This window comes from Triticum aestivum, chromosome 5B (genome assembly GCF_018294505.1).
Source record: "Triticum aestivum cultivar Chinese Spring chromosome 5B, IWGSC CS RefSeq v2.1, whole genome shotgun sequence".
In the NCBI taxonomy this organism is placed as follows: domain Eukaryota; kingdom Viridiplantae; phylum Streptophyta; class Magnoliopsida; order Poales; family Poaceae; genus Triticum; species Triticum aestivum.
In genome coordinates, this window is record NC_057807.1 from 271565699 (window position 1) to 271583522 (window position 17824).

At 43.8% G+C, this 17824-nt stretch overlaps 1 protein-coding gene and 1 pseudogene across 3 annotated transcripts; both read right to left on the minus strand.

The window, feature by feature from the left end:
- Window positions 1-3935: 3935 nt before the first annotated feature.
- On the minus strand, window positions 3936-6388 carry LOC123111325 (glutathione transferase GST 23). 3 transcript variants are annotated; one of them, XM_044532091.1, is made up of 3 exons: window positions 5935-6388; window positions 5514-5836; window positions 3936-4646 (listed from the first exon to the last, which is right to left on the minus strand). In XM_044532091.1, the coding sequence occupies exons 1-3, from the start codon at window positions 6271-6273 to the stop codon at window positions 4406-4408; spliced, it is 903 nt and encodes a 300-aa protein (XP_044388026.1). In that variant the 5' UTR covers window positions 6274-6388; the 3' UTR covers window positions 3936-4405. The 3 variants fall into 3 exon arrangements, with proteins under 3 accessions (XP_044388026.1, XP_044388027.1, XP_044388028.1); XM_044532092.1 differs by having other exon boundaries at window positions 3936-4632; window positions 5935-6384; XM_044532093.1 differs by lacking the exon at window positions 3936-4646 and having other exon boundaries at window positions 5354-5836; window positions 5935-6375.
- A 3088-nt stretch (window positions 6389-9476) lies between these two features.
- LOC123111326 (beta-galactosidase 15-like) overlaps window positions 9477-17824 on the minus strand; it is a 28140-nt pseudogene continuing 19792 nt past the window's right edge.

The following is a 17824-nucleotide window of genomic DNA, read 5'->3' on the forward strand; positions in this document are numbered from 1 at the left end:
ACATCAAGTGGCACATGATATCCCATTGTCACCACAGATAAGCACGGCAAGACATACATCAAGTGTTCTCATAAAAGACTCAATCCGATAAGATAACTTCAAAGGGAAAACTCAATTCATCATAAGAGAGTAGAGGGAGAGAAACATCATAAGATCCAACTACAATAGCAAAGCTCGGGATACATCAAGATCGTGCCATAGAGGGAACACGAGAGAGAACACGAGAGAGAGAGATCAAACACATAGCTACTGGTACATACCCTCAGCCTCGAGGGTTAACTACTCCCTCCTTGTCATGAATAGCATCGGGATGATGAAGATGGCCACCGGTGAAGGATCCCCCCTCCGGTAGGGTGCCGGGAAGGGCTCCCGAGAGGTTTCTGGTCGCTATAGAGGCTTGCGGCGGCGGAACTCCCGATCTATATTGATATTCAATATTTTTAGGTTACGTAGACTTATATAGGCAAAAGAAGTCAGTCGGGAGGTGCTCGAGGGGCCCACGAGACAGGGGGGGCGCGCCCAGTAGGGGGGCGCCCTCCTATCTCGTGGCCTCCTCGAGGGTCTTCTGACGTGAACTCCAAGTCTCCTGGATGATATTTTTCCAAAAAATCACGATGCCGAAGGTTTCATTCCGTTTGGACTCCGTTTGATATTCCTTTTATTCGAAATACTGAAACATGCAATAAAACAGCAATATGGGCTGGGCCTCCGGTTAGTAGGTTAGTCCCAAAAATGATATAAATGTGTAAAGTAAAGCCCATAAACATCCAAAAAGGGTAATATAATAGCATGGAACAATCAAAAATTATAGATACGTTGGAGACGTATCACTCACCATCTCCATAAGCATACAAAACATAGTGAGCTTCTTTCCTTTGAGGGAGCACATGAACTTATTTAGTTTAGCAAGCATAGGATCATCTATATCATCATCCTGATAACTATCCTCCGCATCAAGATACTCATCACTAGAAGTAGGAGGAGTGAAAAGAGGAGGGTTAATTTGATCATGGAGTTACCTTGACCTTGTTAGGAGAGCTTTGGTCCTCTCCATCTTCCACCACGCCCTTTGTCATTAGGCATTTGTGAGCGTTGCCCTTGTAGTCCTTCATATAGTTGTAGCTGACAACATCACCACTCTTGTTGACTAGTCTCAACGTGTTTTGAGAATCTTGAGCAACTCCGGCAACACCACTAACATCATCCGGATCGGATTCTTAATGAGCAATCATTGCTTTCCCATCTTTGTTCTTGAGCTTGGAGTTCAAAGGATTTGGCAACTTCTTCTTGGGAAAGGTCTTGGGAAACCTTGGTTTATCTTCTCTCTTCTCATAAGGGCACTCGTTGGAGAAGTGGTTGGTTTCTTCACAGTTGTAGCATTTCCTCACTTTCTTCTTCTGGAATCTTCCCTTGAATTTTCCTGCGCTAAACTTCTTGATAAAGAGAGCAATGTCTTCATATGACGGGCTCTCATCTGAATCAATCTCATCACCATCCTCCTCCTCCTCGTCTTCTTCTTCTTCACTTTGCTCTTCTTCACATACATGCTTGGCCATCAATGCAAGATTGATCTTTGATGTTGAGGTACCATGCATGGCAAGATGCTTTGTGGCATTTGCCTTTGACTCTTAAAATTGTTGGAAAGTAGATATGATGTCACCCGAAGTCATTTCCTTGAATCCATGGTGTTTTCTTATGCCCCACACCATTTGGTGATGATATGGAGCAAGAGCATGAAGCAATTTATCCACAAGAAATCGCTTGGTCAAGTTAAATCCATCTTGAGTCTTGTCACATTCACATGACTCAATGTTGGCGGTGAGAGTCATGAGACGCTCAAGTAGTTTCTTGGGAGATTCACCTTTCTCCATACAATTTTTTTGTGATTGACCCTTGGCAATTTCATATTGAGCAAGCCGGAGAGTGGAGGTGCTGGTCTTGGTTCTCACAATGGTATCCCATAATTCCTTGGCACTTGTGATATGTATGTATGGTCTCCTTTTCTTGTCGGTCATACCTCTTCTTATGCACATGGTTGCTGTGTCACTGAGATTCTTGTCATATACCTCTCTTGGAGTAAGATTCTTCGGGTCAACAGCTTGGTAGCCATACTCCAAGATCTCCAACATCTCATCATTTCCATATCAAAGATGATCCTGCATAGCAACTCTCCACAAAGCAAAATCGGTAGTTTCATCAAGTAAAGGAGGTTTGCCTTGAGGGTTATACTTAGGTTTCTCTATTTGAGGTCTTTCATAAAGCCAAGGAACATTGGAGGGGAGGTTGTTGGCCAAGTGAAGGAGTAGGCATAGCTGGCCTCGAGGCCACACCACTAGAAAGTGGTGCAAGCATCGTGGTTAGTGTAGCTAACCTCATTTGGACCAAGGCCTCAAGAGAGGCATCATGCTCCTCCTTTTGCTTAGCAAGAGCTCGTTCCAGATCCTCTGAAGTGAAGGACTTGGCTTCCGTGGAAGCCGCACCCGTATTCTTCGGATCTGCAACAAGGGGAGTCCCATCAGGGTTCATCTCGCTCTAGGGCGGTTAAGCCACAAGAATAGAGCACGAGGCTCTGATACCAATTAAAAGGGATCGAGATGGACCTAGAGGGGGGGTGAATAGGTACAATTACAAATTTTAATTATTACTTAGCAATTTTAGGCAATAGTGTGGAATATGAAAGTGAGCCTAACAATTGCAAGAAAGAGCTAAGAAAGATAAACAAATAACCCAAGTATGTAAGTAAGCAAGCACAATATGGTATAAGTAAGTGCTAAGAGACAAGTAACCACAAGTAGAGAGTTAAGGTTAGGAATAACCGCAACCCCGGGAGACGAGGGTGTATGCCGATGTTCACTTCCTTGGAGGGAAGCTACGTCACCGTTAGAGAGGTGGATGTTATCACGACGGCACACCAACGCCACGAAGGCTCACCCTATTCTCCTTTTGAGACAACACCACGGAGGCGTTTCTCAACCACTAGTGGTAGACTTTGGGGTGGTCTCCAAACCCTCACAAACTTTTCCGGGGGTAATCACAATGGTCGATTCCTCTCCGAAACACTCCTACCGCCTAGGAGTCTCCAACCTCCAAGAGTAACAAGAACGATGGGAAAAGCTCAAGAACTTGCTCAAATCACGAATTCCTTTGGTGAGAAGAATGGGAGGGAGTGGATCTATCACTTGATTGGAGAACTTCTCTCAAATGTTCCCAAATCCCTTAGGGATCTAGGATTTGGTGTAGGGAATCAAGAGAGGGAGTGAGATGTGTTCTTGGAAGGCTCAAAGTGAATGGTCAACCTTATCCCGTGTGGGGAAGAAGGCTATATATAGTGGACGTGGAAAAGTAATCGTTTGAGCCATTTAAGTGCACTGTAGAGGTCGGACGTCCGGACAGGACCGGATGTCCGGTGGCATAGATAGGTCCGGACGTCCGACAACCATCGGCCGTCCGGTCGCTGGAGATCCACAGGCCACGAAACAGCACACAGCCATCGGACGTCTGGAACGTGCCGGTCGCCTGGGGACCGGACGTCCGGAGAAGACCGGAAATCCATAAATAATGTTCTGTTGAGAAAGTGTTGGACCTCCGGAGGAAAACAGACGTTCGGAGACCGGACGTCCGGAGAAGCTCGGATATCCGTAAAAATCGTTCTGTGAAGAAACACCGGACGACCGTGAAGAGCTGGAAGTCCGGGCAGCTGCGAGGGATCGGACGTCCGGTGAAAAAAGGAGTTGGTGGGTTTTGAGCAACTCTTTCACTAGATCCAACGATCCCCTCTTAATAGTGCGGGATTCCTATACTCAAGAAACAAAGCCGTAAAGAAAGAAAAGCTAAAGCTATTTTCTTGTAACTCCGATCTTGAATGATATGCATTTGTCCCTAGTTATGATCCACATACGCCCTTGAGACTTAATCCTGAGATACACTTGATAAAAATGATTAGTCCCTTGTATGCATGTTGTCATCAACATCAAAATAAGATTAAGGACATGATTGCACTTCCGGCTCTGCTTATGATGTGTGCTACATGGTTGTGCTGGAGTGTGCTGGTAACCTTACCAACTAGCAAAAGAGGTTACCACACACCAGGCGTTGCATACAACCAAACATCATGCCTTGGGTTTGTCCACTAACATGCAGGCAACCAAACACCAGGCAGTGTGGTTCTGTCCATGTAGGCAAGAGGGCATGCAGGCAACCAAACAACATGCAGATGATGCATTTGAGGCTGCATTTACATACAGGCCCGGCCCTGATGGGGGGGCAGGGGGGCGGCCGCCCCGGGCCCCCGAAACAGAGGGGCCCCCACGTATGTGTGTTCTCTGTATCAGGCCCATGAGGAAAAATGATTCTAGGCAAATTTTGATGCAACAGACCTGTACATGCGAACATTACATGCGGTAAATCAGCGATTCCCTAAATTGGTGGAACTTCCGTTTCCCTCGCATAGGTCCGTGCATGATGATATGAGCGATATCACGCACGACTCCTCAAGTCCCGCAAGTCCATGTCCGACCCCGCCGCCGACACAGCCTCCTCCCGCAGATCCCTCCCCCGATGGTTCCTCCTCCAATGGCGGATCGAGTAATTTCATGTTCATCACCATGGAAAGGAGTAACAATACCACCGGCCCTGGCAGGCAGAAACTACAGATTGATCAGGTTAGCATCTTCCTGATGCATCATCCAACAAAGCTAGATAGATTGATATGTGATTTATTAGTGGCAGAATTAGGAGATAGTGAATTAGCGAGAAGACTAGGATGCCCGTCTGACTAATTTTTGAATGGCAATCCTTCTGACTAATTAATCTGGTTGTGTTGGATATCGATGAAAGACGAGGGTAGAGGATGTGTAGAATCTATGGAACAATGATGATAGCCAAGCTTAAATTAATTGGAGGATTCATGGTCGATTCAATATTATTAGATGGCAAAATTAATTTTTAATGTTGCAAATTATAAAGTTATTCCAGCTATGCGGGGGAGCTCAAATTATTTTTGTTTGCCAAATTATGATGAAATATACAATGGATGAAACTTCCCTGTCAAAATCTTAACAAAAGTGAGAAATACTTAATATAACAATATATAATTAGATCCTGGAACTAGGTCGCAAGCTGGTTTTGCACCCCATGATAAAAAAAAGAGCAATTCATGTTTAAAAAATTATCTTTTTTTGAGTTGATTTTTAAAAAATTAGCTAAGCATGCACATAATGATTATAATTTTGGATAATAAAGGACCCCAAGTTTTATTTTCGCCCTGGGCCCCCGAAATCTCAGGACCGGCCCTGTTTACATAGCCAGGCTGAGTGAAAAAGGTACGCAACGCAGGTAGTGTAACGCGCGGCAATCAAACACGCCCAAGATGCACTGGACTGTATATATCTTTTTTTTGCGGGGTAGGACTGCATATATCATGCTAGTACAAGCAATCTTATTTTAACTGAAAGACGCAGACAGTGGCTTTGATCTAGCCCATGTTCAGAAAGGCTTCACGCATGGCTCGGTACCTGGGTTTCAGCCTCTCCACTGGCGGCGGGTGATCCTTCACCGGCGGCGAGTCCAAGAATCGGCCCATCCACGCCGACAGAGACGGGAACCTCTCCTCGGTGACCAGCCTCACGCCGATGATCTCCTCGTACATCGGGACCACGTATGCCATCGCGCCCAGCGACAGGTCGACGAGCCCGACGCTCTCCCCGGCGAAGAACTCCTTGCCGCCGACGGCGAGCAAGTCCTCCAGGACCTGCAGCTGCTCCACGGCGGCCCCCAGCGCGGCCTCCTGCCCCTCGCCTGGCGCCGCCGTGAACCACTTCCAGATCGGCGGCGAGAGCTGCATGCAATATATTGCTCAGAGTCGGATCATATCGTCTGCGACGAACTAACCGACTTGGATCGAACTTGGGAACAGAAGAAAACCGCTGCGCTGACCTTGTCATGCACGAACCTCACCCAGAAGCGGGCCATGGCGCGCTGGTAGGGGTCGTCAGGGAGGATGCGGCCGCCGCGGTGGCTCCACGCCTCATCAACGAACTCGACGATGACGTCGGACTCCGCCACCGGTCTGCCGCGGTAGAGCAGCACGGGGACCTTCTTGTGCACGGGGTTGTGCTCCAGGAGGTCGCTGCTCTTGTTCCTCAGGTCCTCCTCCACGTACTCGTACTCCACGCCCTTGATGCTCAGCGCCCATCTCACCTTGAGCACGTAGGGGCTCGCCCACATGCCGAAAAGCTTCACCTTCTCCGGCCCCTCCTCTTGATGATCATCCATGGCGGCGATGGCTATCTAGTATTCTAATGATCCGTTTGGCCAGTTTGCTGGATTTGTAGTGTTTTCTTGTGGCGGAGATATTTTGATGGCTCCAGTGTTTGATTAGTCAGGTCCGGTGGCTTGACTTCCGACTGAGCAGTCTGGACGATCGACGTTGCTTCCTTCGTTTTCACAGTTAATGAAAGGCCCAGCCAATTCAAACATGAAGACCTGCAATACCAGATCACCGTATTTTTTTTGGCCATGCTTCAGCCGACAGATCTTTTCAAAAAATCTGCCGCCTCGACGGCCGTTAGATGTGACGCATCACCGTCTTCAGCACTGTAACAAATGTAGTATTGCAGAGATCTAGCTCTTTGCAATAGAGCTCATGTTGCAGAAACCATTTGCAATATGGGTGATGTTGCAAAAGGAATTCGGCTTCACATTTTTGCAACATGGGTGTTCTTGTGGAAGGAAATTTTGCAGCACAAATGATCTTGCCGAAAAAATTGCAATGGAGATGATGTTGCAGAAACGCCGCCGTCGTTCGCCGTCGCCCCTTGCAACCCGGTCGTCGCAATTACAACAGGGAGGCGACCGGTGATGGTCAAAAACGTCATGGAGGAGGTCGGCGGCAGCCGTGCCGAGCTCAGGCGCACCGCACGGCCGACGGTAGTAGTGGAGGCGGGCGGCTGAGGCGGTGACCACGACCGACCCTAGCTGCAATAACGCACCGCAACGGCTGACGGCCATGGTGGAGGCGAGCGGCAGAAGGACGGCGGACGATGGAGGTCCCCAGCAATGGAGAAGAGGAGGTCGGCCATGGTGGCAGCTGGAGTTCATGGTTGGCTGCAAAGACGAGAAGAAGAGAGGTGGAGGAGGCAGGTAACAGGGTGCAATGATGGAAGCGGGGCTCGCCGGCGACGGCTCTCCCAGCGATCGGCCGGATGGAATCAGGCGATGAGGTATCGAGGGAAACGTTGTGTTGACATTGTTTAGTGTCTGATAGACCTGTATTACGTCTGATAGACATGTATTGCAAGAATTGCAACAAGGGCCGTATTGCAGAAGTTAGCCTATGGTGTGGGTTGCTAAGTATCGTCTGATCAAACGGTTGTGGAGGTGGTGCAGGGGGCTGGACGCACGCGGTATTATCAGTCGGGTGGAACATAGCGTTTCTGCTTTTTTATAGTTATTACTTCCTCCAATTCGTATTAATTGATGGTATTTTAGTATAAATACACTAAAACAACATCAATTAATATGAATTGAAGAGAGTAATATATTAATTCAAACCTATTCACTCGATATATAAAACTCCCCCTGTAAACTACTCCCTTCATTTCAAAATATAGTACGCTCGCGCTTCTTGAGGTCTAACTTTGACCATAAATTTTAACCAATGAGACCGACTGCAGTAGGAGAAAAAATTATATAACTGAAAACTTCTTTTGAATAAAATACAAATTAACTGGTATAACTTTTGCTCCCGCCGCAGTCGGTCTCGTTGGTTAAATTTATGGTTAAAGTTAAAGCACGGGGATAGAGGAAGCACTATATTTTGGAACGGAGGGAGTAATATAAGAGTAAACGCCTCACTTCTTTTGGGGTAATGTTGGAGATAATCATAAATACCATTTGGCCAATTGGGGGCTGATTTCTCAAAGGAAAGAATGGGGTGGTTTGGGTGTCCCTAATCTTAAGGAGTTCAATATGTCTTTCTGCATGGAGTAAACATTTTTTTGATGATAGAGAGAGTGATTGGAAAAAAATTCTTAGATTTAAGTACAGTGTGGATAAACCAAATATCCTTTGGTCCAGAACTGGGGTGGGCTCTCCTTTTTGGAAGAGTATCACTTCGGCATTTTCTGCTGCTAATTTTTTTTATAAGTGGATCCCTGGGAATGGGAGGAATGTATCCTTTTGGCATGACACCTGGATGGTGATTATTCACTTAAAACCAGGTTATGGGATTTGTTTGTTATCTGTCAGCAACAAGATGCCTCGGTGGCCCAGGTTTGGGATGGATGAAGATACTTTACGTTCCTGGGAGGAAATGCTAAATCTGGTTAGAGGGTTCTCTCTGTCTAATGCTGCTGATAAGCCTGTGTGGACCTTAGAAAGTAGAGGTGTTTACTTGTGAAATCTCTTTACAAAATGATCAATTTTTGGGGAATGGTTTCTGTTTGGAAAGATTACATCTGGAGAATTAAAGTTCCACCTAATATCCATGTTTTTCTTTGGTTAATGGTGCATAACAAGAGCTTAACTAGGGGTAATTTATCAAAACGTCAGTATGTGGAGGATTTGACCTGTGTCTTCTGTAATGAACTTGAAAGTATTCATCATCTATTCTTTGACTGTGTGGTGGCCCGACAAGTTTGGCCGGTGATAGCTGAGTGTGTTGAGATTCCTATACCTGAATCATTCAAGTCTTTTATTCCTTTTTGGAAGAAGAAGAAAAATGCTATGATGCAATCAACTTGATCTCTACTACTACCTTGTGGAGCTTATGGTTGCTTCGGAATGAATTTGTTTTCCAAAGGAAAAGTTGGCGAAGTATCAGGTGTGTGCTGGATTTGGTGGGAAGACATATTCGCCAATGGAAAATCCTGTGTGTGGACTCCCAAGCTGCGCTACTCCTTCGTTGCTTGAGGCTGCTCGACCATCATCGCGGGGAACTGCTTAGAATCGCTTGGTGGATGGATGGCTCCAGGAGAGTCATGTAACGGAGCTGCTAGATCATCTTTGTATCTCTGTTGCTTCTCTCCGTTGGGGCCATAGACTCGTTTGTAGTTTTTCTTCCAAGGGGGAGGTGTTTTGAGACTGTTAGCTATTCTCTCCTGTAATAATTCTGCTACAGCTGCGTTCTAGCTGGAGCCAAGAGCTGTTAACAGTCTGCTACGATTGCCTTTGCTTTTTTAATAAAAAATTGAGGCAGGGGGCAACCCCTTTCATTTAAAAAAACTAATATAAGAGTATTTAGATCACTATTTTAGTGCTTTAAATGTTCTTATATTAGTTTACGGAGGGAGTACAGTTCTAGAATTTTATCCTTCAGCTTCTTCAGTTTCATTTCGGAAAAAAAAAAAGCTTCAGGCTCTTGCATGGCTGATCGATTTTATTGTTTTTCTGATCAGAGTCATGGCTGCCGATTAATGAAATCAAATCTACAATGTTCGCACCACGTTTAGGACTGCATGGTCGGCCCACAAAGATCATTTCCGAAGTGTTGTTCAGCATTAATCAAATCCAACCTCCAGTAACAAACAATGGTACAATGGGGGTCGTATGCGGTTTTTTTCCTGTCCTTATTTCTTCACTTGTAGGATTATCTTTTGAGGATCATTATCTTTACACCACGCACAACCATGGGTCGAGCCTTACACCAGTTTGTCACGAGAATTCCACATCACATCTCGTCTCGAGGTTCTTTGGTGGTTGATGACGGCGAGCACTCAGCCTCAACTGCCAAATCCTTGACGACTCGTCGGCATGGATCACCAAATGCATCATTCGAAACACTGATTGCACATTCGTTGTTGCCCACACACGCCTGGAAACGAGGAAAATAATAATAGTATTATGACATCTGGTAGATATTCAGATTAGTGTAATGACGCCTGGAAACACTGATTTGCTTCAAGTTAGTGAACAAAGTTCATGCATCTGTTCCTTATCTAACAGACTGAATAAATAAAATAAATAAACATATAGTGTAATCACCGACTTGCTCGGAGTCTCTTCTCATTTTCGGGATCAAGTTTAGCCTTGCGTTGTACAGAAACCACGGCAAATTAACCCCTCCAAATCTTTTATTTTCTTCTTTATTAAGAATTTTGCAAACACTGATTGATGCACATGAGCGTGGGAAACTAAAAAGGTGCTTTCACATTCGTCCATTAGAATTTTGCTAACACTTTTTATGATTGATGCACATAAGCGTGTGAAATTAAAAAGGTGCTCTCGCATTCGTCCATTTAGAATCAGAAGAAATTTACTAGGTTAGCAGTCGTGACTTGTCAGCTTACCTCTGATACCAAGGCAAGAGTACTCGAAGCATGGCACTTTCCTTCGGAGAAGTTCTGGCAACCACCTGATGGAGTTCCGTAGCTCGCAAATGTAATCTTAGTGATCAAATGCCCATCATCGCACCGTAAGCGCAGTTCTGGTGCTATAGTATCAACCAAGACACGACCACTGGTAAGGCGTGACCAAGCAGAAAGGGGAGGATAATAGCTTTCTGATATCCTTGAGCAGATTGTTTTGGTATAATGAACCTCCAGTGATATCTTTGAAGGGTCACCCCCTGTTTCTTCAAACAATACCAGAAGATTGTCCGACTCCTGCAGCCATTCTCGTGGTATGTGGTACCTGATTGGAAATAACAAGGTTTGAGAATATAAAAAATGGTTATGTCAAAGTAAAAGGCTAGTTTTCCAAACAAAAAAACACACTGAAATAAAAAAATACACATTAATCTTATCAAATGAATGCAATCATAAGAATTTAGAGTAGACTAATCACATTCCATCAGTAGGGGCTATGGAAGGATCTACTACTTGCACAAGCCTAATCACTGTAAGCAGATAAAATAAACGATGATGTTCTTCTCTGTTGAGAGGGTCGCCCCATTATGTACTCCCTCCGTCCGGAAATACTTGTCATCAAAATGGATAAAAGGGGATGTATCTAGATGTGTTTTAGTTCTAGATACATCTCTTTTTATCCATTCTGATGACAAGTATTTTCGGACGGAGGGAGTAGTAGATAAAATAACCAGCTTGTGGAGCAGTAACTCTTCAATTGACTCCCAGGAGACCTTGGGCGCCACGCTCACCAGTGACCCCGGAACACAAGTTTCGTCACAGTTTTCTTTTGTGTGGATAAAATCTCGTCACAGTTGAAGCAAAGACCCTGACGATGACGTTCTGGCAACTCAGCTGGGGTGAGGTGCCAAACTTGCCATGGTGCCGAGCTAGGTGAGGCGCAAAACAGTTGCTAGTGGTGCTAGCGGGGAAGGCGTCGGAGTTGTGTTTACTGCAGGAGGAGTGGAGGGGCACAAGGGTCCCGTGGGTCCAGAAGGCTAGTGTGGTGACGTCGATGGAGGGAAATGCCTCTCGTGATGGACCTTGGGAAAGGAGGTGGCGGTGTGGAGGTCGGATGGTTACTGAAGCTCGACATCAACGCAAACACCCTCGGGCAGCCCTGCTGTGTACAGAATTGCTGGGACGGGATTTGTCGGTGAGTAAGTGTACCCACTCGGAGGAGGATCGCATACAGGCGTATCCCGGCCATATCACCGGCCCAAGCGTCCAAGGGAACTACATTTCAATACAAATTGAATGGTATAAGTTTTGTGATGCATAAACCATGTTTTCTTGGTCAAATTGATGGTCAACGCCGAATCTCAAAATACATGCACGGTATGTAAATAGGGACGGAGGGAGTTTATTTTATGTAACTAAAAATATGATGAAATTCCTTGACTACTCCTATGTCTATCAATATTGTACTCCCTCCATTCCCTTATACAAGGCCACAAACTCAAATTACAGGTACCTAGGTAAAATTTAATGACTATTTTGCAAGCCAACTTTTCTTCTTGTTATATGGGATCATTAATACGTCCGCATGCATGCAAGGAAGGAATGAGAAAGAAGTAGCACAATGTCATTATGACTACATGCATGTAAGTATTAAATAAGTTGCTAGTACGAGAAAACATCATTGAATTTTGCCTCGGTTACTGTTGGTGGCCTTGTATAGATGCAAAATGTATTTTTCATAGTGGCCTTGTATAAGGGAATGGAGGGAGTATCATCGCTTTAGAGTTCCAGTTTGTGGCTTATCTGCATGTAATGCTTACACTACAGATATGATAAATATAGACATAAAGAATAGACAAATATAGAAGAGAAACCCGGCACCATGCAATGAATTATACTAAAATCTTAATACCAGCTTTGGGTCGGCATTCCACAGTTTGATTGACATTTGCTCTCACTATACGCTCCCGGGTAGTTGCATGAAGATGAGCACCCAGATTCTGGCGCTACTAGTGACCAGTAGCGCCCAATTAGATGCCCATTCACCCATGCCTGGCCCTTCCCCATGCTCCCAAGATAGATGGCGACAGGGTCGGTACCTTTAGGGGCATCAAACATAGTCTGCATATAGAAAACAGTAGTTAAGAGACAACCAATGTGCAGATTGCACGATCTTGCAGTAAAATCTGAAAATAAATTTGATGGATTAGATAAAGATTGGCTTGACCTGGGTAGGTAAAAGTTATATGAAAGACATGTCCATGCTAGCGCTAGAAATGATGGAAAGCACTAAGGAACTAATACAATACCTCAGCCGTATATAATGGTAAGTTTATGGAGGTGAAAGTCAACTTACCTTGTACCATGTAAAGGGTGACAGTATATCGTCAATCTGCATGCCACTCCACTCAGCACATGCCTGCTTCTCAGGAGCATAAATCATAGAAAACTCACCTTTCAGCCCCACCTGCATTTCAAATATACATCTTAATGTGCATGGTATGCTCAAATCAGGATAAAATATTTTAAGTCCATGGCAACTCCAGAAGCTTACCTGGAACAATACTAGGTAAAGAACACATGGTGAGAGATACTGTATGCAACATTTCCTTTGGTGGAGAACAAAACATGGAAGAACTGTAGCAGTTTCACTACCAAACTAAGCTGTAATTTTTTGGCTATATTTTCAGTAGTTAACCAGTAAATTCGGTCTAACGATATAGATGGTTTTGGACTACTTGTCATGTGTGTCAGAAGAATACTAGTACAGTATTCTAGTACCTTTAACAATCTAATGTAAAAGAGCGAAGTGCATTGTAGGTCGTCAAACTATTTTTCGGAGTCTCACGAGGCCCTGGAACTTTAAAGATCGTCATCTGGATCCTGGAAGTGCATTCTAGTATCTAGCATGAGTAATTGCACTTCCGGGACACAGATGATGATTAAAGTTCCAGGACCTAAGGGAGACCCTGAAAATAGTTTGAGCACCTATGATACTCAACGCAAAGTCTGCATGCCTGCATCAAAGTGTGAACAAGGTAGAAGTGTGGCTGAAAATTCCAATGCTTTACCTGATATGTCCAAACGGAATGAGTCAGGTCAATGTCCCCATTTGGCAATCCAGTGAGTTTTACTTGCCCTCTAAATCCAGCTCCATCCTTCTCCAAGAAAGCACCATAGTTCTTTGCGATTGTCCAAGACAATATGAGACGTCAAATAATGTATCACGTTTTGTGCGTGATGATCATACGTGCATATGTAACAGAACAAAAACATACAGCTAGCTAAATGAAGACGATAGCATCACATGCATGCACAGCATACAAGTAGCTCACTTCAATGTAACTGAATTTCTTTCACCTATTATACCTTCAATCCCACAGTTTAAACATGGGTATAATATGAGAACAAAAAATGAGTTCTGTGGTAGAGGAGCCCCATGGAATTGTCAGTAAGGTAGAAATGACCATGAGACACCAGAATTCGTTCCTAATGGGAGTTGAACCCTAGTCGGGAAGGACACACCACAAACTTAACCAAGAAAGCATAAGCCTGATTGCTGGACTAAGTGATATGGTTGCTAATTATTAATTACAGGTGAGTGCACAGATGTTTTGAGGCAATAACTATGTACGCGTGATCTCTCAAATGCTATAAATAATATTATTTAGCTAAAAAAGGCATCATAAAATTACGAAATACCTGCAAGCCAACAATTTCTGACAACAATGTCAGCTTATTAAGACCTTGAACAAATTGAACCGGTTGCTTCAGTGATACCCAGTGACCAACTTGACTACCTTCATATTGAAAGATTCCATTATGAACAAATGAATCTTTCATCTATGCATTGACACAAAAACATCAACACCAGAGCATGTCATGCTATGTTTCAAAAAAAAATCAGACAAGTTGCTTGTAGCTAACCAAGACCAAAGTTTTTTACCAGCGATAATCTGTGTTGTACTACACAAATATATTTATATATTTATAGAATGAAATCTTGAAACAGGTGGTTCAACTATTTAAAGCATATAACAAGTACTAACTAATGTTGAACTGCACCGATGTTACACAGTTCTTAAACGGGGTTAGTAAAATTAAACAACAAAAACATCTCAATTTGAATTCATAAACACGTTTACTTGAAATAGTGGTCCATTACCACCACAATTAGGAATTGAATAATTGACCATCACCACCAAGGAACTAACGACTATGATCTAGTGTAGGATACATTTTTTCCACATAAACAGGATGTCAGCAAATAAGTAATCATTTTTATGTAGATTGATAGTCCCAAATAAATACCTGCAAGCTCTCCATTTACAAATACACGGGCTACATCACGAATTTGGTCTATTTTTAGTGCAGGAAGAACCCCTTTTGAACTCCAAAATCCAACATCCTCATCCGAAATGTTTACACTGTTAAATCCAAAAATGTATTTATATATTAAATCTTCTCAATATAAAGGGTGCATTATCAACAGAATCAGAATGTGAAGTACATGACAATCAAACTGCATACTGATCAAGCATTCTGAAGGCACAACAGATCTATTGCAACCCAATAGCTGATGCAGATGATCAAGCAAACCATATCATTTTGAAAATCTACAAACATGTAAATTTCCAGAAAAATGTATTACGGTTTCTCAATTCAATCAGCCTCCAAGGAGAGAACCCAGCCCAATCAGTCATTGGTTAACTAGAGAAGAGAATACTGGTAGTTTGTTCCCTACAGAATGTAAGCACACAAAATTATATATGCTCTAACAGCTTATATAGGTCAACATTCACCTGGTAGTATACCACAGGTAGTCAGATGTGTCCTTTGTTACATTCAAGTGCTCTAATATTCCCTGCGCAGCAAAGCTTTCACCACCCCATGTACCAATGATCTCTTTAGAAGTCCACCAAGTACTCGAGAAATAGGACCCATCAACCCCAGGTAATAAAAGACTAGGCTTATGTCTACTTGAATGACTTGGGGACCCAGATTCAAACGTAAAAACCGAAGTTTGTGCACCAACCTGAAATATAACAAGTAAACAGTTAAGAAGCACCACAAATGTCAAAAAAAATTAAAAAAATCAGTGACATCTACCCAGCATGTTGATGTGGAACATCTAATTCAGATCCAAACGATTACAGCCATCCATATGTTCTAACATGACTGTAAACATGGAAATGCACGAATAATCAAATAAAGTAAGTCTGATACAAAGGTTAGACATTCCGATGACAAAAATAAGTTCACCCAAGTAGTTTCTAAACTTCTGAAAACATTGTTGCTGGTGTTTTTTTTATGCTATTAGAAGTTCAAACCTAGAAACTCTCATGTTTAACAATTTGGTATCTTTGTGGTCCTGAGGACAGGTGAGATTGCGGGGTTATCCTTGTGTATGTACATGAGATCCCAGTAACCCTGAGAACAATTACAGAATTATTAATTATGCATGTTTTGTCATGAACCAGGAACAGCCTCCAGCTGAATACAGAAACTATGTTCGACCGCACTTCTAGACACACCTCTGCTTGCATGGCCACCTGATGCGGCAGCCATGCCTGCTCAGCCTGCCTAAGCTGCAGTTGATGTGGCCTGTTTCAGTTTCCTGTTTCTTAGTTTTTGGCTCCTATTTTTCCCTTTTAGCCTTCGTTTTGGTGCCCTGTACATGTTCTAAATGTTTCCACTATTTCCACTATTTTTGCAGTCTTCTTCTAATACAATATGACATGCATTCAGATGCAACTAGATAAAGCAAACATTGTGCTCATACATAGGAAAGAAATAATGTGCACAGTTATAGATTACTCACGTGAGCAGTATTGAGAGCTACATTCTCACAGTCTGGTAGTATGCTCACAGACCATGGTGGCAGATTATAAGATTTACCAAAGATCCAGACTGATGCATATTTATGCTCATCAATATTGGCAAGAAAAGCAGAGCAAATCAGTCCATTTCCTGTCATGCTTCTGTTTGTTTGAACTTTTCCATTGGAATATACATGTGCCTGAATTAAACAAGAGCGTAAGCAAAGTATTAAGAGGCAATTGCATTGGAGATGCGTGAACTTGGTGCACGCGAACACTTAAAACTAATCTGTCCACTGCAGCGTGCAGCGTGTCAAATTGCACATGTGTACACACTCCTGTCCCTCTTTCAGGCCTGTAAATTACCAAATACCTACCTGAGCTGTGTATGATTCATACCAATAGCAACACAGATGCTAATTGACACCCTAAGGGCCAAACCCATCTCTTCAAAATTCCCTTCTTCAAGACTCCGGTGCCCGAATTACCCTCTCTGCTCTCATGACCTGGGGGCGACGGCGGGCTCCCTCTCTGCTCCTCGTGGATGGGGGGGGGGGGGGGGGGGGATGAGCTGGGAGGTCGTGCAATATATGGATGGCATACCGCCAGAGATGGGAATGATGAACGACCTATTACGGCTTCCATTTGCAGGTAAAAAGTTAACCATTAATCAATTTAGGATTATTTGGGGGTATTCCGTGAGCTTTTTGGTTGAGTCTCCACAAACGATCCATATAGGACTTCGACAGCTCAGTGATGTCGTCATTTGGTTTGTGCTGCTGGGTCATTGACGTCATGGTTCCATCTCTGGCACTCTTAAAGTCGCTGGCGTCCAAATCCTCCACACCGTTGCCGCAGTTCACCGCCTCCTCAGTAGCTGTGGATAGCTTGACAAGAAGAACAGAATGGAGGCACTGGTAAGGATTGCCAAAAATTGGGAGTCCTAATCGAAAAAAGTATGATGCGTCCGAAGATTCAAAGTCCTCACAAACATGGAATGTGTGTGAGTAGCCAGACATGGCATGCCATGTAGGCATGATTAGCCTGGCGGGCCTCAGTTCGGACCAAAGTGAACCCGAAAGCCAAGTTGATGGATTAGTCCATTGCATATTCCAAGTTCGTGGGGTAGTGTTCCCACACGCCATGCTGATATATCTCCATTGCAATTAGCTCAAATGTTAACATTCACAACCTAAATTGTACATAGAAACCATCACATACAAAACAAAACTCCCAGTCGGAGTATTACCTAAGAAGTGAGACTGTTAGCTTCTAATTATAAAATAATTTTTGGGTAATAATTGTGAGGAAATATGCAATTGTATTTCCATGAGGCCAGAGGCGGAGAGGGTAGTTACGGCAAGTAAGAGGCCGAACCCCTAGACCTCTCTGACGCGGCGCTAGTAGGAGAGGGGTTGTCGCACATCATAGGCAGGGGAAGAGGTAACATGGGGGGATAGTAGATTGATTTATTGCTCGATTGATAGGAGACTAGAGGTAAGCATTATATAGCCAACGTTACAGGACTTAAGAGGCCTAATCCAAAACGTGGAATATTACTAACTAGACATGTAAACAAACTACAGGGAATAAATCCTGTGAAACTAAGAGGATACAACTAATCTTTTCATTTAGCGACTACTGCATGAATCTGGTGACATTGTTGCCACTCGTGTCGGCCTCCTGCGCCTATAGGGGATG

Coding starts and splice junctions, on each gene's coding strand:
- LOC123111325 (XM_044532091.1), bottom strand. CDS start 6,273: ATGGATGATCATCAAGAGGAGGGGCCGGAGAAGGTGAAGCTTTTCGGC. Junction 5,837..5,934: donor TGAGGTTCGTGCATGACAAG/GTCAGCGCAGCG, acceptor TATTGCATGCAG/CTCTCGCCGCCGATCTGGAA. Junction 4,647..5,513: donor GTGGAGAGGCTGAAACCCAG/GTACCGAGCCAT, acceptor ATCAATCTGTAG/TTTCTGCCTGCCAGGGCCGG.